Source organism: Tachysurus vachellii, chromosome 26 (assembly GCF_030014155.1).
Source record: "Tachysurus vachellii isolate PV-2020 chromosome 26, HZAU_Pvac_v1, whole genome shotgun sequence".
NCBI lineage: Eukaryota > Metazoa > Chordata > Actinopteri > Siluriformes > Bagridae > Tachysurus > Tachysurus vachellii.
The window spans coordinates 282,501-307,500 of record NC_083485.1 but is presented as its reverse complement, the minus strand read 5'-3'; the positions used below and the strand labels follow the sequence as shown (position 1 = coordinate 307,500).

The following is a 25,000-nucleotide window of genomic DNA, read 5'->3' as shown; positions in this document are numbered from 1 at the left end:
GTGTGTGTGTGAGACAGTGTGTGTGTGAGAGACAGTGTGTGAGTGTGAGACTGTGTGTGAGTGTGAGACTGTGTGTGTGTGAGACAGTGTGTGAGTGTGAGACAGTGTGTGTGTGTGAGACAGTGTGTGAGTGTGAGACAGTGTGTGAGTGTGAGACTGTGTGTGAGTGTGAGACTGTGAGTGTGAGACTGTGTGTGTGAGTGTGAGACTGTGTGTGAGTGTGAGACTGTGTGTGTGTGAGACAGTGTGTGTGTGTGAGACTGTGTGTGTGAGTGTGAGACTGTGTGTGTGAGTGTGAGACTGTGTGTGTGTGTGAGACTGTGTGTGTGAGTGTGAGACTGTGTGTGTGTGAGACAGTGTGTGAGTGTGAGACTGTGTGTGTGTGTGAGACTGTGTGTGTGTGAGACTGTGTGTGTGTGTGTGAGACTGTGTGTGAGTGTGAGACTGTGTGTGTGAGTGTGAGACTGTGTGTGTGAGTGTGAGACTGTGTGTGTGTGAGACAGTGTGTGAGTGTGAGACTGTGTGTGTGTGAGACTGTGTGTGAGTGTGAGACAGTGTGAGTGTGAGACTGTGTGTGAGTGTGAGACTGTGTGTGTGTGAGACTGTGTGTGAGTGTGAGACTGTGTGTGTGTGAGACAGTGTGTGTGTGAGAGACAGTGTGTGTGTGAGAGACAGTGTGTGAGTGTGAGACTGTGTGTGAGTGTGAGACTGTGTGTGTGTGAGACAGTGTGTGAGTGTGAGACAGTGTGTGTGTGTGAGACAGTGTGTGAGTGTGAGACAGTGTGTGAGTGTGAGACTGTGTGTGAGTGTGAGACTGTGAGTGTGAGACTGTGTGTGTGAGTGTGAGACTGTGTGTGTGTGTGAGACAGTGTGTGTGTGAGACAGTGTGTGTGTGTGAGACAGTGTGTGAGTGTGAGACTGTGTGTGTGTGAGACAGTGTGTGAGTGTGAGACTGTGTGTGTGTGAGACAGTGTGTGTGTGTGAGACTGTGTGTGAGTGTGAGACTGTGTGTGTGTGTGTGAGACAGTGTGTGAGTGTGAGACAGTGTGTGTGAGTGTGAGACTGTGTGTGTGAGTGTGAGACTGTGTGTGTGTGTGAGACAGTGTGTGAGTGTGAGACAGTGTGTGAGTGTGAGACTGTGTGTGTGTGAGACAGTGTGTGAGTGTGAGACTGTGTGTGTGTGAGACAGTGTGTGTGTGTGAGACAGTGTGTGAGTGTGAGACTGTGTGTGAGTGTGAGACTGTGTGTGTGTGTGTGAGACAGTGTGTGAGTGTGAGACAGTGTGTGTGAGTGTGAGACTGTGTGTGTGTGTGAGACAGTGTGTGAGTGTGAGACAGTGTGTGAGTGTGAGACTGTGTGTGTGTGAGACAGTGTGTGAGTGTGAGACTGTGTGTGTGTGAGACAGTGTGTGTGTGTGAGACAGTGTGTGTGTGAGACAGTGTGTGTGTGAGACAGTGTGTGAGTGTGAGACTGTGTGTGTGTGAGACAGTGTGTGTGTGTGAGACAGTGTGTGTGTGAGACAGTGTGTGTGTGAGACAGTGTGTGAGTGTGAGACAGTGTGTGTGAGTGTGAGACTGTGTGTGTGTGAGACAGTGTGTGTGTGTGAGACAGTGTGTGAGTGTGAGACAGTGTGTGTGTGTGTGAGACAGTGTGTGAGTGTGAGACTGTGTGTCTGCAGAGTAAACAGTAGAGTTCCTGACACTAGCTCCTTCACCAGCTAGGCAGCCTACATGCCAACAGGTATTGATGATGTGCCTTTTAAGTTTCTCTTCTTCTGTCAGGAAAATTCAGCCTAGAGTTTGGGAAGGAAACCGAACTGATGTGAGTGACGTGCTTTTACTGAGTGTGCTCCATATGGCCTCTGAGCCGCGAGTGTACTACTGAGTGATCACTAATGAGGGATCATACACATCAAACAGGTGGAGAGAGAGAGAGAGAGAGAGAGAGAGAGAGAGAGAGAGAGAGAGAGAGAATTTGCCTGCATTTAATAGCACAGTTGTTAACAGCTGCATCTGTTTAAAGCTCGAGCCAACACACAGATGTGTGTGTGTGTGTGTGTGTGTGTGTGTGTGTGTGCACGAGCGGGAGAAAGTGCATGTTTGGGGACATGATGTAGAAAGAAGTTTGGGATTGAAGTCAGAAATGATGGAGGAATGAACACGTTAAACACATACACACACAGATACACACACAGATACACATACAGATACACACACACAGATACACACACAGATACACATACACAGATACACATACAGATACACACACACAGATACACACACAGATACACATACACAGATACACATACACAGATACACATACAGATAGACACACAGATAGACACACTCACACACAGATACACACACACACAGATACACACACACAGATACACATACAGATAGACACACAGATAGACACACTCACACACAGATACACACACACACAGATACACACACACAGATACACATACAGATAGACACACAGATAGACACACTCACACACAGATACACATACACACAGATACACACAGATAGACACACTCACACCGATACACACACAGATACACACACACAGATACACATACAGATACACATACACAGATACACACACAGATAGACACACAGATAGACACACTCACACACAGATACACACACACACAGATACACACACACAGATACACATACAGATAGACACACAGATAGACACACTCACACACAGATACACACACACACAGATACACACACACAGATACACATACAGATAGACACACAGATAGACACACTCACACACAGATACACATACACACAGATACACACAGATAGACACACTCACACCGATACACACACAGATACACACACAGATACACACACACACAGATACACACACAGATACACACACAGATACACACAGATAGACACACTCACACAGATACACACACACACAGATAGACACACTCACACACAGATACACATACACACAGATACACACAGATAGACACAGATAGACACACTCACACCGATACACACACAGATACACACACAGGTACACACACAGATATATACACACACACACAGATACACACACAGATACACACGCAGATACACACAGATAGACACACTCACACAGATACACACACACACAGATAGACACACTCACACACAGATACACACTCACACATAGACACACACACAGATACACACACACCGATACACACATACCGATAGACACACAGTTACACACACACACACAGATACACACTTACACACAGATACACACACAAACACACACAGATACACACACTCACACTTATAGACACACAGATACACACACACAGATACACACACACACACACAGATACACACTTACACACAGTTACACACACACACACACAGACACACACAGATACACACACACCGATAGACACACTCACACTGATAGACACACAGATACACACACAAACACACACAGATACACACTTACACAGATACAAAAAACTGCTAAATTCATTTCCTTTAATTCATTATAACATACTATTCCATTTGTCCACGTGTCCAACAGCATGCTTCAGCTTGGTGCTAAAAGGTCACAGCAGGGTCAGAGGACACATGGACTTCCTGCTGCACAGCTAATGTTAATGCTCTGGAGTTCAGATTATCCACAACAGGAACATGACAACACACCACTGCAGTTGTGAAATTTTATTAAGTGTAAAATACATCAGCTGATGCTAACAGAAATGTAGCATAAACCCAAGGAACACACCAGCTAGCTAACCTTAGCATCATCTAACATTAGCAGGTCATTTTTGTTCTGTGTACTGAATCACCAAATTCACTGCAATATTTTGTTTATTTTTTCTCATGACTCCCAGTGGTTGCCATGCCGACCCCCTACAGTGAAACACTACAGAGTTACAGGTGTTAGCATGTTAGCATGCAGTGTTTGTTCTGAGTGTGTGAATGGTTTTAGAGCTCAGAAGGTTCACTGGTGCTCGTGATGTGCTGAAGAGCCTTACAGAATAAACACAGGTTTGTGAATCATTTGTCACTCTCAGCTTCCAGAACTTTCTTTCTAGTTTCATCGGGGAGGGACATTCAGCAGAAAGAGTGTGTGTGTGGTTGTGGTTGTGTGTTTGTAGAGATAGTGTTTGTGAAAGTGTGTCTTTTGAGAACAAGTCATTCTTCATGGTTATTTGAGTCCTTTTGTGTTTATATGTGTTGCATTTGGCAAGACAAACAAAAGGATGGGTGAACTGTGTGTGTGTGTGTGTGTGTGTGTGGGTGTGTGTTAGAGTGAGATATCTTCTTTCCCTAAGATAACTCAAGTGAGTTTATGAAGTATTTGTGATGGTCCTCTGAGAATCTTATTGAGTAGAACTTTAATTGAGTCCATGTGCTGCGACAAAACTGTGTGTGTGTGTGTGTGTGTGTGTAAGACCTGTGAGCAATCCTGTCTGTATTCCCATCAGTTAGTTCTTGTGAAGTTTGTGGTGTGTGGCATCTCTGTTCCAGAACACACACACACACACACACATAATAACACACACATATGATGACCTGTCTGCACTGAGAGGAAGTTTTTACCTTACCATTTGTGTGATGAAGCTGATAAACACAATGTAATCTAAGGGACTTTATTGACTGTGTGTGTGTGTGTGCGTACGCGTACGTGTGTGTGAATGCGTGCACGTTTGTGTGTGCTTGTGTTCCCTCTAATCTGAGATACACACTCTGGAGTCCGTCACACTCGTACACACTCCACTGCAGAAGTATGTTGTGACCCTCAGTTTTTACTTTGCAGTGTCAGTAAATCAGATGTCGTCTTACAGCAGCACTGTTCTCAGTGTCTGAGTCTCTGCTCACAGACTTCACACATTCTCACTTCCTGTGTGTACATGTTTCTGACACCGAGCTTCAGAATGATCTCCAGTGTATGTCTGTGTACACACACGTGTGTGCTGGTGTCTAACAGGAGAACAAACAAGTTCACTTCTCATATAAAAGTCTCCAGAGTCTCACACTCCATGTTCCTGGGTTAGACTCGGGACCCCTGGCAGCCCCGTGGCCTCAGGAGGTGTTCCAGTCACTGATCAGTGATGAACTGGGGGGAGGAGCTGATGGAGATGATGAGGTGCAGCACTTTGATAGCTGGAATGTGAAAATGAGGAGAGTTCTGAATTAGTTTCCTGCTGCAACAGAAAGTCATTAGTGCAGTGACCTCAGCAGGAGAGAAACATTCTGGAGAACCTCTGGAGGTTGTGAACCAGGTGGCACCAGCAAGAAGGAAATTGCAGCAGGATCTGTTAGTTTGTGTAATGAGACGAGTTGTGAGTGATGATGATGATGGTGATGATGATGATGATGATGATGGAGAAGTGTATCAAAGGAGAGTTTTTATCAGCTCTCTCATGTCAGAACTCAAAGTGTGACTCCATCCAGAGAGACATCAGAAAGACAGTCTGATCTACTAGATTTAGATTCGATACAAAGGGAGAACAAGACAGGACCTAATGTTGAACCATGGGGAGATGATTCGGAGAAGCAGGAGGAGGAGCTTATGGGCTTCACGATGGCAAGAGGAGGAGCTTATGGGTCTTCTATGTAGAACGGTGTGCTTTTCTAACAGAGAAGATTCCTTGCAACCCTTTAAAAGTAAAGAAGTGTCCACATAACACTCATTATGACTTTTAGCATCATGGAGCCTCAGATCCTCTTCTATACTTATGTCTGTTGCTGCCTCACTTTAAAGCCAGACCCCGCCCCCTTTACCCTAATAGGGCGTGGCCTCTGAGCCTGTCAGGTCCAGTATTTTCCATATGGGCGACACATGGCACAGCATAAAAACAATAATAATAAATATATGTATATTTTAAAGAAAGTGTTTGTGATGCCTTATGATACAGAAAGAATGTGTGTGTGTGTGTGTGTGTGTGTGTGTGTGTGTGTAGACTCATTTGTGTGTGTTTGTGTTGGCTTGTGTTCTAAGGCTGATATTAAAAGAAAATGAGTGATGGTGTGTGTGTGTGTGTGTGTGTGGAGGTTGTTATGGTTGAATGGTTTTGATTAGAGAATGTTCTCAGGGTTTTACATGATTCCCCCCTCCCCCTTTCTCTCTCTCCCTCTCTCTGTGATGGATGGATGGATGTGTTTGAGTGTGTGTTATTCAGGCTGTTAAACAGATGTGTAAACTCACTCTCTCTCGTTGTATTTGATGTGGGTTTTGCGGTTTGTCACAAATTGGCGTCGTACTGCAGCTCTCAGCACCGGGCAACCAAGTGAGAGAGTGAGGGAAAACAAACGAAAAACAGAGAGGAGAGAAAAGAATGAAGGAGCAGGTGGAGGAGAAAAGGTGCCAAATTACAGTCAGGTGTGAGACACATTCTCACGCGGTCTCCTCTCACACGGACTGATCAACTTCTCTCTGTTCATCAGCTTCTCTCTCTCTTTTTCATTCTCTCACCTTTCCTTATTTCTCTCATTCCTCTTTCTTTATATCCGTTTTTTCTTTGTTTCTCTCTGACATTTTTAATGAGGTCATTGAATTCTGTCTGTGATTGTTAGGCACTCATCTGTGTGTGTGTGTGTGTGTGTGTGTGTGTGTGTGTTGTAAAAACTTTACAGCAGGTTTTGTCCTTTCGCCCTCGTTTGTTCGGAATCTGCGCCTTCAAAAGAACGACAGAATCAGAGGGAGGAGTGTAATGAAGCCATTAAAAACATCAGGAGAAAAAGATCCCTTAGCTATCCTTGAACACCTTCCAGGAGTGTGTGTGTGTGTGTGTGTGTGTGTGTGACACACTCTCTTCATGAAAGACCCAGATGGTGTGTGTGTTTCAGGTTTATTCTTTAAAGCCAGATTTAGGAATGCAACTATGGTGTGAGATTACTGGGAACCAAATCAGCCAAAAGGTGTGTGTGCTTGTGTGTGTATGTGTGTGTGCTTTTGTGTGTGTGTGTGTGTGTTTGTGTGTGTGTGTTTGTTTTAAAGCATTAGTATTAATGCTTAATAATTACATTTATAATCCCACTCTGTGTGTTTATAATGATTTATAATCCCACTCTATGTTTATAATGATTTATAATCCCACTCTCAGTGTTTATAATGATTTATAATCCCACTCTGTGTTTATAATGATTTATAATCCCACTCTGTGTTTATAATGATTTATAATCCCACTCTGTGTTTATAATGATTTATAATCCCACTATCAGTGTTTATAATGATTTATAATCCCACTCTGGGTTTATAATTATTTATAATCCCACTCTGTGTTTATAATGATTTATAATCCCACTATCAGTGTTTATAATGATTTATAATCCCACTCTGTGTGTTTATAATGATTTATAATCCCACTCTCAGTGTTTATAATGATTTATAATCCCACTCTGTGTTTATAATGATTTATAATCCCACTCTCAGTGTTTATAATGATTTATAATCCCACTCTGTGTTTATAATGATTTATAATCCCACTCTCAGTGTTTATAATGATTTATAATCCCACTCTGTGTTTATAATGATTTATAATCCCACTCTCAGTGTTTATAGTGATTTATAATTTTTTTTTTTTGTTTATTTTATCAATTTATAACGCTTCGTCTTGACAGAGCCTCCACTGTCCTCCTGCCATAATAGTTCCCAGTCCTGCTCGTGAGTAACCCAGCTCTTAAAACTTTACTGGTTTACAGACTTTAATACACCTGATCCCTCAATCAGCTAATTACCCAGCATTCCTCCAGGACGACCGGGTGTGTTAGAGGATATCTTCCTGTCACTGGGAATTTATGAGGGAAAAATTCCATGAATGCATCTCGCTGTGTCCGAGAAAGTCTGGAATGTGTTCAGTGAAGAATCCTGAGACCCGAACCAAAGGTTTAATTAAAATCAGTTGACAAGCTGATGGTGAGTCCAGTGATGGAGCAGTTAGTTAGTTCCACTTCATGGGGTGTGAGAGATCTTTGTTCCAACTCAAGACCAGATTTGCTTCTGTGATGATGTACATAATTTTAGGGCTCACTATAGATCAGTGTGCTGGAAAAGTTACACAAATCCTAAATCCTTTTAAGACCTGTGTGTGCATGTGTGTGTGTGAGCACGTGTGTATTTGCACGTGTGTATATGCATGTACTGTGTGTGCAAGTCTGTGTGTGTATACATTTGTGTATGTGTGTGTGATTGTATGTGTGTTCTTGTGTTTGTGTGTACGTGAGTGTGTGTGTACCTGTGTGTGTGTACATTTGTGTGTGTGTCTGTGTGTGGGTGGGTTTGGAGACCTGGTGACTCACTATGAAAATATGAGAGGAATAGTCCAAGTGAGGCAGAGCAGGAAGAAACAGATAAAGATGTGAATGAAGAAAGAGAGACAGACTCCAGGGAGAGACATGAAACATTTAATTGAGACAAATAGATGGAGTAATAGAGAGAGAGACAGACAGAAAGACAGAAAGAAAGAATGCCGTAGATGGAGAGAAAGACGGAGTGAGTAGGAGGGAGTAGCCCAGTCCTGAGCGGTACATTCTGTCTAAAAACCGTTTGCTAAACATGCCAAGAGTTTCTTTTTGAAGTCGTCTCGGTTTGCATCTCATGCACGCACGCGTGTACACACACACGCACACACACACACACACGCACACACACACACACACAGAAGTACAAAAGTCTCAAAACCTAAAGAACACATTGCAGAATTGTGTGAGTCTCCATGCAGAGTAAGATGAACAATGGACAACACACTGCTGATCGTCTAACACACTGCTGATCGTCTAACACACTGCTGATCGTCTAACACACTTCTGATCGTCTAACACACTGCTGATCGTCTAACACACTGCTGATCGTCTAACACACTGCTGATCGTCTAACACACTGCCGATCGTCTAACACACTGCCGATCGTCTAACACACTGCTGATCGTCTAACACACTGCTGATCGTCTAACACACTGCTGATCGTCTAACACACTGCTGATCGTCTAACACACTTCTGATCGTCTAACACACTTCTGATCGTCTAACACACTGCCGATCGTCTAACACACGGCTGATCGTCTAACACACTGCTGATCGTCTAACACACTGCCGATCGTCTAACACACTGCCGATCGTCTAACACACTGCCGATCGTCTAACACACTGCCGATCGTCTAACACACTGCCGATCGTCTAACACACTGCCGATCGTCTAACACACTGCCGATCGTCTAACACACTGATGATCGTCTAACACACTGCTGATCGTCTAACACACTGCCGATCGTCTAACACACTGCCGATCGTCTAACACACTGCCGATCGTCTAACACACTGCCGATCGTCTAACACACTGCCGATCGTCTAACACACTGATGATCGTCTAACACACTGCCGATCGTCTAACACACTGCCGATCGTCTAACACACTGCTGATCGTCTAACACACTGCCGATCGTCTAACACACTGCCGATCGTCTAACACACTGCCGATCGTCTAACACACTGCCGATCGTCTAACACACTGCCGATCGTCTAACACACTGCAGAACGTCTAACACACTGCTGATCGTCTAACACACTGCTGATCGTCTAACACACTGCTGATCGTCTAACACACGGTTGATTGTCTAACACACGGTTGATCGTCTAACACACGGCTGATCGTCTAACACACTTCTGATCGTCTAACACACTTCTGATCGTCTAACACACTGCTGATCGTCTAACACACTGATGATCGTCTAACACACTTCTGATCGTCTAACACACTGATGATCGTCTAACACACTGATGATCGTCTAACACACTGCCGATCGTCTAACACACTGCCGATCGTCTAACACACTGCCGATCGTCTAACACACTGCAACTTACATTTTATCTCAGTTTTATACAACTGAGCAATTGAGGGTTAAGGGCCTTGCTCAGGGGCCCAGCAGTGGCAGCTTGGTGGACGTAGGAATCAAACTCGCAACCTTCCGATTGGTAACCCAACACCTTAACCACTAGGCTACCACATCATCAAGTCACCTCTGTTTTTATTCACCGCACTGAAGATCACAAACATGTCATTTCAGTGATTGGCAGATGGTTCTGGAGATAAAACTGATGAATTGTAATGTTTGTACACTCTGTGATAACAGGCAGGGGTTTTATTATTTATTGTTAGAACATGTGCAGTGCTGAGATGGATGATAAGGGAAATGAGGGAAGACAGGAGAGAATGAAAATGAGGGAGTGATAGAAACAGTGAACAGAGATGAATCCTGAAATGATCATCAGAAAAGAGGGAAAGACTGGAGAGCCTTAATGAGGGGTAACCTGGAGAACACATGAGAACCCATAAGAACTGAGGTGACAGTTGGATCATGGGAAATGAACATATCAGAAACAAATGATAAAAGTGAGGGAACACTGAGGAGATGAGAAATCAGGGAATGGGAAACATAAGGAGTCCTGTAATCAGCTGTAGACTGGGATGACTGGAAAACACGGAACACTAGTAACAGTTAGAAAGTAAAAAACAAATCCTGGACAACCGTAAATCACCAGAACAGGGGGAACACGGAACAAGGGAACTAATCATTATTATTAACCATAATTGTTGAAACTAGGCTTGTTCTGGACATACTTCTTGTCAGAAACAGCCGAGACGTCAGTTATCACAGTGCAGAATCAGATAGGAGGTTAATCAGAGTTCATCAGTATCAGAATCAGTAGTGTGTGTGTGAGTGTGTGTGTGTGTGTCTGGTCCAGGATAGAACACCACATGTGCTCAATGTGTGTGGATGATGAGACCGCAGACCCAGCTGTCTGAGTGTGTGTGTGTGTGTGTGTGTGAGAGAGAGAGATGAGGTGAGAACATGCTGAAACTGATGTCAAACACACTCTCAAGTCACGGTGTTGTGGAGTTGAGCTACGATTCTCACGACATGCCAATAGCTGGAACTTCATCAACTTTTACTGTATAAGTCTCCAATATCACCTGCAGCTGCTCATCTGCTCTCATTGGTCAGCTGCTCGTCTGCTCTCATTGGTCAGCTGCTCGTCTGCTCTCATTGGTCAGCTGCTCGTCTGCTCTCATTGGTCAGCTGCTCGTCTGCTCTCATTGGTCAGCTGCTTGTCTGTTCTCATTGGTCAGCTGCTCGTCTGCTCTCATTGGTCAGCTGCTCGTCTGCTCTCATTGGTCAGCTGCTCGTCTGCTCTCATTGGTCAGTTGCTCGTCTGTTCCCATTGGTCAGCTACTTGTCTGCTTTAGCTTCATCACTGAACGCTGTGTGTTAGCGTGACATTTGTTTACTCATAATCACTCGCTCACGTCTCAGTTTAGATACAAACATGGCGAAGCCTTTCAAACAGCGACGGTGAAGCCATGTTTTCCATGTGGGAGACCGAAAACATGATACACCCCATGTTCAAGCCTTAACAATGTTGTTGCTAAGCAACAAGGAAATGCAGATGCTGAAAAACACCCTACTGTTACTGGAAATGAGGCGAATGGCGTGCTTGTGTGTGTGTGTGTGTGTGTGTGTGTGTGTGTGTGTGTGTTTGTTTTTACGACCGGTGTGTCTGTAGTATCTGGTGGAACACGGCTTTTCTGGACCAATAAGATGTGAGCATGTGGTCAGCTTGCTGCCTTGTGGTTGGTCCCGATTTGTTAAAATGTCGCTAACACACTAATCACTGCTGACATTATTTACACCAGTGTTCTGGAACATTCTGTGTTTATCACTGGGAGTCTGACAGTGTGGTGGTGTGACCCGTGTGTTTGTGTGTCAGGAACAAATGTCAAACGTCTGCATGTTTTCTTAAAGTGTTTCAATCGCTTAAAAAATAAAGCCACACCTTTGACCTTTGAACTGTAGTTAGGATTAATGGCCATGTCAAATGCTAACATGTATAGTTCGTTATTTTATTTTAGAAAATAGCTAACTCTCAAGCTAGCAATTAACATTTAGTAAATAGTATATTGAAACAAAAATAGTGTAATTAGCTAGCTTTTTGCTGATAAGCTAATACAACTTTCTTTCACAGTAAATACTTAATCACAGGATTGTTTGAGGAAACGTGTGATTATGTGTTACAAACAATGACACACAAGCTGCGTCTCAAATGACATCCTACACACTTACACTTTGCACTCTGTTCTCTAGCAGCTAGTGTGTGAAGTTTAGAAGGGTAGAATCCACACAGTTTTTTCTAACAGGAAATAGAAGCTATTTCCCAGTCCGGTAAATGCCACCAAATGCACATTACACAACGGCGCTAGATTTATACAGAATACACTGAATTTTAAAATGTTTAATGCTAAATCACACATATGCTAAAATATGTTTGTAAGATGTCTCGTCCACTGGAGTGTCATCAGCTATCGTGTATTTTTTGTCTGTCCAGCGTCAGTGCCTTGTAGCCCGTCCCCTCTTTCACTACATAAACCAAGCTCACAGGTCAGCACATGGTCACTGTGACTGCTGGAACTGATGGAATGACTGTTAAACACAAGCTTCTGACCTCTGACCTCTAAGAGTCACATTCCTAATGACCTTCATTAATGGGACATGAGTTCAGAAATGCACACAACATTCATGCCATCAACCCCTTTGTAAGTGTGTGTCTGTGTGTGTGTGTGTGTGTGTGTGTGTGTGTGTGTGTGTGTGTGTTGTAATGAGGTAATGAGGAAGTTTATTTTTCATTCAGTCCATCACCATGTCCATTCAGTGGCTGAACTTAGCACACACACATTTTCAGATTAGCATAAGCATAGGTCTACAATTTACTGTATAGTGTGTCTGACTGTGTAAGTTACACATCTGATTCACTGTCTCTCTCTCTGTCTCTCTCTCTCACACACACACACAATCCTGTATAGTGCTCTCTAACCTATTATCTCTCTATACCTCAAGCTTAAAGTGGAGAGACCGACGGAGGAGAGAATCATCCTTCGCTCCAAACGCTCAGGTACTGTGTGTGAGTGAGTGAGAAAGGGAGAGTGTGTGTGTGTGTATCTGGTAGCTTATCTGATAAATACAAATGAGTGCAATCCATCTTCTGAAAACAACACCACACACAAACACACACACATGGAGCTTATGTTACTGTCTCTGCATTCCTGAGCTGTGATTGGCTGCTCGCCTGCTGAACTGTGGCATCTGATAGGCAGAGCTTGGGTTTGGCCAGTGTGTGATGATTGGGAGATAGCAAGATCTTCAATTTCACCATCACACCTGGGTGTGCGACTTGCCAACACAAACAACAAAACAACACACACACACAGGAAGAAACCTGACCTCATTAGTGTGTGTTCCACAGTGCAAAAGTACAAAATTGAAAACATTTCTGTGGAGAGCTAAGCTGATCATCGCTCCTGTGTCACCACAGAAATGTTTTCAATTCTGTCTTTACACGGCTTCTGCATGACTCACTGAAGTAAGAATTCAGGTTAAAATAAAAAGTCTGCTGTTTCTCTCAGTGTTTACTGTCAGAGATTCAGACTGGATCTGATGGAGGTGGAGAGAAGACAGAGGGGGACTTGGTGAGATGGGGGCCGAGTGGGGTCAGGATACAGAGGGGGAATTGGTGAGATGGGGACCGAGTGGGGTCAGGATACAGAGGGGGATTGGGTGAGACGGGGACCGAGTGGGGTCAAGATACAGAGGGGGACTGTGAGAGATGGGGACAGAGTGGGGTCAGGAGACAGAGTTGGGATTGGGTGAGATGGGGACCGAGTGGGGTCAGGATACAGAGGGGGATTGGGTGAGATGGGGACTGAGTGGGGTCAGGATACAGAGGGGGACTGTGAGAGATGGGGGCCGAGAGGGGTCAGGATACAGAGGGGGATTGGGTGAGATGGGTACCGAGTGGGGTCAGGATACACAGTTGGGATTGGGTGAGATGGGGACCGAGTGGGGTCAGGATACAGAGAGGGAATTGGTGAGATGGGGGCAGAGTGTGGTCAGGATACATTGGGGGACTGTTAGAGATGGTGACCAAATGGGGTCAGGATACAGAGGGGGAATTGGGTGAGATGGGGACTGAGTGGGGTCAGGATACAGAGTTGGGATTGGGTGAGATGGGGACCGAGTGGGGTCAGGATACAGAGGGGTACTGGGTGAGATGGGGACCGAGTGGAGTCAGGATACAGGGTTGGGATTGGGTGAGATGGGGACCGAGTGAGGTCAGGATACAGAGGGGAATTGGTGAGAGGGGGACCGAGTGGGGTCAGGATACAGAGGGGGAATTGGGTGAGATGGGCACCGAGTGGGAACAGGATACAGAGGGGGAATTGGGTGAGATGGGCACCAAGTGGGGTCAGGATACAGAGGGGGAATTGGGTGAGATGGGCACAGAGTGGGGTCAGGATACAGAGGGGGACTTGGAGAGATGGGGACCGAGTGGGGTCAGGATACAGAGGGGGACTTGGTGAGATGGGGGCCGAGTGGGGTCAGGATACAGAGGGGGACTTGGTGAGATGGGGGCCGAGTGGGGTCAGGATACAGAGGGGGATTGGGTGAGATGGGCACAGAGTGGGGTCAGGATACAGAGTTGGGATTGGGTGAGATGGGCAGTGAGTGGGGTCAGGATACAATGGGGGAATTGGTGAGATGGGGGCCGAGTGGGGTCAGGATACAGAGGGGGATTGGGTGAGATGGGCACAGAGTGGGGTCAGGATACAGAGTTGGGATTGGGTGAGATGGGCACCGAGTGGGGTCAGGATACAGAGGGGGATTGGGTGAGATGGGGACCAGGTGGGGTCAGGATACAGAGGGGGACTTGGTGAGATGGGGGCCGAGTAGGGTCTGGATACAGAGGGTGAGATGGGCACCGAGTGGGGTCAGGATACAGAGTTGGGATTGGGTGAGATGGGGACCAGGTGGGGTCAGGATACAGGCAGTGAGAGGGGATGGACCTGGTGATTGAGCATTTATGGAGGGGAAACGGTTGGGAGCAGTGATGGGAACCAGGACAAGACAGATATGGGAACTGATAGGAATTGGACAGAAATGGATATGGGACCTGTCAGTACTGTGAAATGCATATATCTCCGGCATGTAGTACACAGAAGTGAGGTCGTGTTAAAACTGAGTGAAATCCTGAACCTCACACTCATTTGACACCTAGCTTACCATCAGCACTTGTGTGTGTGTGTGTGTGTGTGTGTGTGTGTGTGTGTGTGTGTGTGTGTGTTAAATACATCTGTTCTGTACGTGCCACTATTACCCCACACACACACAAATACACTTGATTAGCATTGTGTGGTGGCTGTGCTAGCATGGTGATGTATGTAAGAGTGTATCGTGTAGCACAGTAATATAAGAAAGTGACAAACAGTGTAATGAATCTGTAATTGTGTGTGAACTGAACACCAGATAAAAGCAAGCTGCAGAGATGTACTGCTGGCACTAACACTGACACACACACACACACACACACAGAATACCTCACAATCTCTTCACCATAATGTGCATTACACATAACCGGCACTTCCTGTCTGAAACAATGCATCTGTAAATGAGCTGAACACAAACAAAGGAGAAAGATTACAGGTAAAAATCAAACTAAAAAAGAAATTTATAATAAAAAATGTGTAAAGAAAAAAATACAGATGGATGAATAAGGATGAAAGAAAGGAGAAAGCAAATAGATAAACTAAAAGAAAAGTCAGTGTGTGATTATAGTGGGTGTGTCATAGGACTGTAATTAACGGAATGTGAAGTTTGGATGCTGATTGGTTGGCTTTTGTAATGTCCACTGACATCATGATATAGTGTGTGTTGATGTGTTAGTGTGTGATGATGTGTTAGTGTGTGGTGATGTGTTAGTGTGTGATGACGTGTTAGTGTGTGATGACGTGTTAGTGTGTGATGACGTGTTAGTGTGTGATGACATGTTAGTGTGTGTTGACGTGTTAGTGTGTGATGACGTGTTAGTGTGTGTTGATGTGTTAGTGTGTGATGATGTGTTAGTGTGTGATGATGTGTTAGTGTGTGTTACAGTGTTAGTGTGTGTTGATGTGTTAGTGTGTGTTGATGTGTTAGTGTGTGATGACATGTTAGTGTGTGATGACGTGTTAGTGTGTGATGACGTGTTAGTGTGTGATGATGTGTTAGTGTGTGATGACGTGTTAGTGGTGTAAAATTCTTCACAGCTATAAACAACAACAATATTTATTGTTTCCAAACATGATTCTACCAAATTAACATCACAAGAACATGTTTATTCTGTGTAAACATTGTGATGGGCCTCATGTAGCAGTGTGTGTGTGTGTGTGTGTGTGTGTGTGTGTGTGTGTGTGTGTGTGTGTGTGTGTGTGTATACCTCTTTGATGCTAATATATTCCAGTCATTAAACCTTTCTTTGTTTATATTGTTTGTCTCTATGACATCACAGTCTGAACATCAATGTCAGTACATCTGTCAGATAAATAGTATTATTAGCATTTTCTCACCCTTTAACTATAAACACCTGCAGATTCTCTCTCTCTCTCTCTCTTACACACTCACACACACAGCTGGGAATAGACACAGAACATTTACAGTGTAAAAACATTTACAGACACAGAAAGTGGAATACACACAGAGGTATACATACACACACAGTGGTATACACACACACACACAGAGGTATACATACACACACAGAGGTATACATACACACACAGAGGTATACATACACACACAGAGGTATACATACACACACAGAGGTATACATACACACACAGAGGTATACATACACACAGAGGTATACATACACACACAGAGGTATACATACACACACACAGAGGTATACATACACACAGAGGTATACATACACACAGAGGTATACATACACACAGAGGTATACATACACACACAGTGGTGTATACACACACACAGAGGTATACATACACACACAGAGGTATACATACATACACACAGAGGTATACATACACACACAGAGGTATACATACACACACAGAGGTATACATACACACACAGAGGTATACATACACACACAGGTATACATACACACACAGAGGTATACACACACACACAGAGGTATACACACACACACAGAGGTATACATACACACACAGAGGTATACATACACACACAGAGGTATACATACACACAGAGGTATACATACACACACAGTGGTGTATACACACACAGTGGTATATACACACACACACAGAGGTATACATACACACACAGAGGTATACATACACACACAGAGGTATACATACACACACAGAGGTATACATACACACACAGAGGTATACATACACACACAGAGGTATACACACACACACAGAGGTATACATACACACACAGAGGTATACATACACACACAGAGGTATACATACACACAGAGGTATACATACACACACAGTGGTGTATACACACACAGTGGTATATACACACACACACAGAGGTATACATACACACACAGAGGTATACATACACACACACAGTGGTATATACACACACAGTGGTATACATACACACACAGAGGTATACATACACACACACAGTGGTATATACACACACAGTGGTATACACACACACACACAGAGGTATACATACACACACAGAGGTATACATACACACACACAGAGGAATACATACACACAGAGGTATACATACACACAGAGGTATACATACACACACACAGAGGTATACATACACACACAGAGGTATACATACACACACAGTGGTATATACACACACAGTGGTATATACACACACAGTGGTATACACACACACACACACAGAGGTATACATACACACAGAGGTATACATACACACACACAGAGGTATACATACACACAGAGGTATACATACACACAGAGGTATACATACACACACACAGAGGTATACATACACACACAGAGGTATACATACACACAGAGGTATACATACACACACACAGAGGTATACATACACACACAGAGGTATACATACACACACAGTGGTATATACACACACAGTGGTATACACACACACACACAGAGGTATACATACACACACACAGAGGTATACATACACACAGAGGTATACATACACACAGAGGTATACATACACACACAGAGGTATACATACACACACAGTGGTATATACACACACAGTGGTATATACACACACACACAGAGGTATACATACACACACAGAGGTATACATACACACAGAGGTATACATACACACAGAGGTATACATACACCCACAGAGGTATACATACACACACAGTGGTATATACACACACACAGAGGTATACATACACACACAGATGTATACATACACACACAGTGGTGTATACACACACACAGAGGTATACATACACACACAGAGGTATATACACACGCACACAGTGGTATATACACACACAGATGTATACATACACACACACAAAGGTATACATACACACACAGAGGTATACATACACACACAGAGGTATACATACACACACACAGTGGTATACATACACACACAGAGGTATACATACACACACAGAGGTATACATACACACACACAGTGGTATACATACACACACAGTGGTATACATACACACACACAGTGGTATATACACACGCACACAGTGGTATATACACACACAGATGTATACATACACACACACAGTGGTATACATACACACACAGAGGTATACATACACACACACAGAGGTATACATACACACACACAGTGGTATACATACACACACACAGTGGTATATACACACGCACACAGTGGTATATACACACACAGATGTATACATACACACACACAGTGGTATACATACACACAGAGGTATACATACACACACAGAGGTATACATACACACACAGAGGTATACATACACACACACAGAGGTATACATACACACACAGAGGTATACATACACACACAGAGGTATACATACACACACAGAGGTATACATACACACACACAGAGGTATACATACACACACACAGAGGTATACATACACACACACAGTGGTATATACACACGCACACAGTGGTATATACACACACAGATGTATACATACACACACACAGAGGTATACATACACACACAGAGGTATACATACACACACAGAGGTATACATACACACACAGAGGTATACATACACACACAGAGGTATACATACACACACAATGGTATATATACACACACAGTGGTATATACACACACAGATGTATACATACACACACACAGAGGTATACATACACACACAGAGGTATACATACACACACAGAGGTATACATACACACACAGAGGTATACATACACACACACAGAGGTATACATACACACACACAGAGGTATACATACACACACACAGTGGTATATACACACGCACACAGTGGTATATACACACACAGATGTATACATACACACACACAGAGGTATACATACACACACAGAGGTATACATACACACACAGAGGTATACATACACACACAGAGGTATACATACACACACAGAGGTATACATACACACACAATGGTATATATACACACACAGAGGTATACATACACACACACAGAGGTATACATACACACACACAGAGGTATACACTCAAAGGTATACACACACGAACACACACAGAGGTATATACACACATGCAAACACACACGGAGAGATATACACACACACAGAGGTATACACACAAACACACACAGAGGTATACACACAGAGGTATACATACACACAAACACACACACAGGTATACACACACAAACACACACAGAGGTATACACACAGAGGTATACACACACAAACACACACAGGTATACACACAAACACACACACTGAGGTATACACACAAACACACACAGAGGTATACACGCAGATGTATACATACACACAAACACACACACACACACAGGTATACACACACACACAGAGGTATACACACACGAACACACACTGAGGTATACACACAGATGGAGAGAACAGTAGCAGGTGTTTAGTTATATTTCTGTTTAGTCGTTTTCTTCTCACTGTGTCTCTCTTGGTTAGCATGTGGTGTTAATTAGTGCAGTGTGCTGAACATGTGAGTTTCACCAACACTGTAACAGTAAATTCAGTTCACTGGTTACACCAAGTGGAGCTAGTATGGATTATCTGTGTGGAATGATGTCAGTTACACACAGTGGCTGTTACTGCTCATTCAGGATTAGCAACAAAATCTGTGTGTGAGTGTGTGTGTGTGTGTGTGTGTGAGTGTGTGTGCATGTGCGTGTGTGTGTGTAATGGGGGTTTCTGACCCTCTACACCACAGAACAGAATAAATAAACAAGAGAGGATTTAGGGGCCGGACGCAGTTGTTTGACATGTGAAGAGAGCGGTGCGAACACACACACACACACACACACACACACACACACACACACACACACACACACACACAGAGTGCAGGATGTGTGTTATATAATTGTTAATATCATTATAATGCCTTCAGACATATATTTACACCATTTCCAATTCATCGACCCTGTACACACAAACACTGTGTGTGTGTGTGTGTGTGTGTGTGTGTGTGTGTGTGTGTGTGTGTGTGTGTGTGTGTGTGTGCGTGCATGCAGTATGTGTGTCCTCACTTCAGCTTCATTCTCATCAGCCTGGCCAATCAAAACAGTTTGTTCATTTTAACAACAAATGTCAAAGAATTTTAGTGTTGATGTAAAGAAAAGGCCAAATGTTTATGCTGGGTGCTAACTGAGTGCTGTGCTGCAATGCAACACACACACACACACACACACACACACACACACACAGGGACTTGTATTCTGGTGACACAAATTGTTTCTCACTCTTTATTCCCATGCTACAGAATTTAACTGTAACTGACAGATGATGTCATAGTGGGCATTACAGTAGCTGGCCAATCAGCAGCTTCACCTCACTGCACCCACAGGACACCTGGGCAAAGGGGTCACAATGGTTAAAGCCCAAAGTCCTGAACCTCTGTCTCTGTTTCTCCACACCAACACTCATGCTCAGTTATCATGAAGACACTATACATGCTGATGAGGTCATGACGTCACTGTCTGTCTTTCAGAATCACATGGGAATGGAAAGAGGAAGGGAGAGAGAAAAAAAGGTATGTTATTATTATTTATCCTGATATCATCCCTTCTGCTGTACCATTCAGGGAATAATGATGTCTTCATTATAAACTCATCTGATCGTTAATTCAGCGATTCATAACTTACGGATGTCTTTAGGTAAAAAAGGTCCACCTGGTGCTCCAGGACCTCCAGGACCTCCTGGGCCTCAGGGACCCCCGGGAATACCGGGAATACCAGGAATTCCTGGAAGCAACGCAATGGGACCACCAGGGCCACCAGGACCCGCTGGACCTCCGGGACCTCAAGGACCACCTGGAGCTCAGGGAACACCAGGTAACACACACACACACACACACACACACATGTTTAATGTCAAATCATGTAAAAGCTTTAATACACATCTGTGTGTGTGCGTGTGTGTGTGTGTGTGTGCGTGTGTGTAGGTGGAGGGGAGAGAAGCAGGTTCAGAGACACACAGGTATCTTTGCCTTTTTAAAGAGACGAGTGAATACAGATTTACACTCACAGATATTCTGTTACTTGTGTGTGTGAATTGTGCATGCTGACTTGTTTTAAGTGTGTGTGTGTGTGTGTGTGTGTGTGTGTGTGTGTGTGTGTGCTTACAGCCAGCTGTGGTACACCTACAGGGTCAAGAGACAACCATTCAGGTGAAAGAAGGTAAGAGTTAAAACATGAAGGTCACTCATCAAGCATCTGGCAGAATAACCCACAGACACACACACAGACACACACACACACACAAAATTGTAAAAAAAAAAAAAAAATACATATGCCCACATGCATACACGTATGTACGTTCTTCTGTCGGATGGTTGATGAGTGACGGCTTTCTCTCTGTGTGAGATCTCTCCGAAGGTGTCCTGAAGAACTGGAAGACCATCGCGATGCACCACCGTGTGTTTAAGATGCACTCGCGCTCCGGAGAGCTGGAGGTGCTGCAGGACGGGACGTACTTCATCTATAGTCAGGTAGAAGTGAGTACAGTCTCTGGACTAGCTCCATTTCTTACAAACACACACACACACACACACACACACACAAATTATTGGCACCTTTGCCGAAGCTGAGCATAAATATTCAGGGTCTGTTGTGAAGATTTGGATGTAGATCAACAAGAAACTTACTGTGGCACAGAGTTTTGTGAAGCCATGACCATGTCAGAGTCTTGAACTGAAGAAGAAATTCATTTATTTTTAAAATATGATTATATATTTTGTGTTAATGCAAGCATTTTGATGAAGGGTGCCAATATTTCTTGACTTACACATACTATATCATAAATATTCTGGAGTGTAGTGATACTGTATGCTCTAATTTGTTCCTGGCCCCTTCTACGTGTTTTTGCCGTGTGTGTGTGTGTGTGTGTGTGTGTGTGTGTGTGTGTGTAGGTGTACTTCCTGAACTTCACAGACATTGCCAGTTATGAGGTGCTGATTGATAAAGATCCGTTTCTCCGGTGCACACGCAGCATTGAGACCGGACAGCGCAAGTTTAACACGTGCTACACAGCCGGTGTGTGTTGGCTCCGTGCCAGACAGAGGATCTCCATCCGCATGGTGTATGATGACACCTCCATTTCCATGACCAACCACACCACCTTCCTCGGGAGCATCCGCCTTGGTGAAGCCCCGCCCTCTGGACACAGCTGAGCTAATCAGATTAAAGACCAACCACCCAGGGGAAATGTCTGAGCCAGCTCTGTTATCATCCCCAAAAGGCCACTACGCTGAACTGGCTCATAGACTCCTCCCATTACAATATGTGAGCCAATCAGCTTGCAGATTCCACCAACCATTTATCAACAAACACATTATTTAATCAGCTCACTTCTTTCCAGAATAGAAAAAATCTTTAGGCTAATCAGCTCACACCGTATTCTCCCCACTGAGAATCATCTGCTCTAACTCCACCCACCAGCCCATCCTAACCAATCACTATGAAGGCTCCACCTATTGAACATGCAGTCCACCCACTGGTCCATGCCCATGAGACACAGCTTAGCCAGGCTAAAGGACAGCAGCTGAACAAAATTAACTAAATGTTAGCCTGAGCTAGCTTAGTTATCTACACAGAGCTGAGACCTGATTGGCTGGATGTGATGTCACATGATCAGGGTTCTGCCTGGCTGATGAAGTGTAGGTACTGATCTGGGATTGGCTGTCACTTGGTGAAATCAGGATGTTCTGAACACACACACACACACAAAAAACAGAATTTTTTTTTAATATCGGCTAACGCAAACAAACTGTTACATATAATTACACCATATTACACAATTAATATGTTTAGTTTATGATTTTATTACACTTGTATTTTTATAATTGTATTTTTGAAGAAAATGATGGGATTGTTCTACAGTCTCTGGAGTTATTATATTACCATGTTTATGAATGAAAAACTTTCTCCAGTGCACTGGACGTGTGTGTGTGTGTGTGTGTGTGTGTGTGTGTGTGTGTGTGTGAGCACTGTGTTGCTGTGTGCAGTGAATTTTTTATGATATTTTTTGTGTGTTGTAACTCAGGAGTGTGTGAGTGTGTGTATGTTTGTGAGAGAGAGAGTGAGTGTGTGTGTGAATGAGTGAGTAAGTGTGAGTGAGTGTGTGTGTGTGTTTATCATGTACATGTGTATACTATGCAGTGGGTGTAAATATGTAGATACATCATTTCTCCTTTTGCTCTGTTTCTGTAAAGTTTTGTATTAAATATTTTTTTTCTCACACATTCGTGTTTTTTTGTTACAGCTTTAATCAAAATGTACAAATAAGCAAAATTACAAACTGATGAGGGGGTTTCCCCCAGGTACTCCGGTTTCCTCCCCCGGTCCAAAGACATGCATGGTAGGTTGATTGGCATCTCTGGAAAATTGTCCCTAGTGTGTGATTGCGTGAGTGAATGAGAGTGTGTGTGTGTGCCCTGTGATGGGTTGGCACTCCGTCCAGGGTGTATCCTGCCTTGATGCCCGATGACGCCTGAGATAGGCACAGGCTCCCCGTGACCCGAGGTAGTTCGGATAAGCGGTAGAAGATGAATGAATGATAAACAAACTGATGAAGTCTGATGACTCAGAGTTTGTACAGAGAAACTGTTGGAAGCTGCATGAGATAATTGTGTGGTGTAATGACCCCCCCTGGTGGTTGAAACAGGTAAGTAGCCTGTCTGTAGGTGTGTGTCAGAATGTGTGTCTGTCTGAGTGAGTGCGAGTGTCCGAGTGTGTGTCTCTGTGAGTGTCCGAGTGAATGTGTGTCTGAGTGAATGTGCCCGAGTGAGTCTGTCTGTCAGTCTGTCTGAGTGTGAGTGTCTGTCTGAGTGTGTGCGAGTGTTTGAGTGAGTGTGTGTGAGTGTCTGTCTGTCTGAGTGAGTGTGTCTGTCTGAGTGTGTGAGTGTCTGTCTGTCTGAGTGAGTGTCTGTCTGAGTGTGAGTGCCTGAATGGGAGTGTCTGTCTGAGTGTGTGTGAGTGTCTGTCTGTCTGAGTGTGTGTGAGTGTGTGAGTGTCTGTCTGAGTGAGTGTGTCTGTCTGAGTGTGTGAGTGTCTGAATGTGAGTGTCTGTCTGAGTGTGTGTGAGTGTCTGTCTGAGTGAGTGTGTCTGTCTGAGTGTGTGAGTGTGTCTGTCTGAGTGTGTGAGTGTCTGTCTGTCTGAGTGTGTGAGTGTCTGAGTGTGTGTGTCTGAGTGTGAGTGTCTGTGTCTGAATGTGAGTGTCTGTCTGTCTGAGTGTGAGTGTCTGTCTGTCTGAGTGAGTGTGTCTGTCTGAGTGTGTGAGTGTGTCTGAGTGAGTGTCTGAGTGTGTGTGAGTGTCTGTCTGAGTGTGAGTGTCTGTCTGAGTGTGAGTGTCTGAATGTGAGTGTCTGTCTGAGTGTGAGTTGTATTGTGTAAAATGTTCAGTGCTTATAGAATTGTAACAGCATTGTTAGCATTGATTGGTTGATAAAAAGAGGCGTGTCCAGTCATATACTGCTAAAGTAAG

At 43.9% G+C, this 25,000-nt stretch overlaps 1 protein-coding gene across 5 annotated transcripts in view; it reads left to right on the top strand.

Annotated features, from left to right (window-relative positions):
• The window catches only part of eda (ectodysplasin A), a 40,873-nt gene extending 17,115 nt beyond the window's left edge, over nucleotides 1-23,758 (top strand). For 2 of the 5 annotated variants that reach the window (XM_060863633.1, XM_060863632.1), the window contains 7 exons: nucleotides 12,875-12,929; nucleotides 21,008-21,049; nucleotides 21,174-21,350; nucleotides 21,461-21,495; nucleotides 21,644-21,695; nucleotides 21,882-22,012; nucleotides 22,427-23,758. In XM_060863633.1, the coding sequence (XP_060719616.1) occupies nucleotides 12,875-12,929; nucleotides 21,008-21,049; nucleotides 21,174-21,350; nucleotides 21,461-21,495; nucleotides 21,644-21,695; nucleotides 21,882-22,012; nucleotides 22,427-22,687 (753 nt within the window). In that variant the 3' untranslated portion in view covers nucleotides 22,688-23,758. The remainder of the gene's footprint in view (nucleotides 1-12,874; nucleotides 12,930-21,007; nucleotides 21,050-21,173; nucleotides 21,351-21,460; nucleotides 21,496-21,643; nucleotides 21,696-21,881; nucleotides 22,013-22,426) is intronic. The other 3 variants (XM_060863637.1, XM_060863635.1, XM_060863634.1) reach the window with 3 other exon arrangements.
• The last annotated feature ends 1,242 nt before the right edge of the window (nucleotides 23,759-25,000 follow it).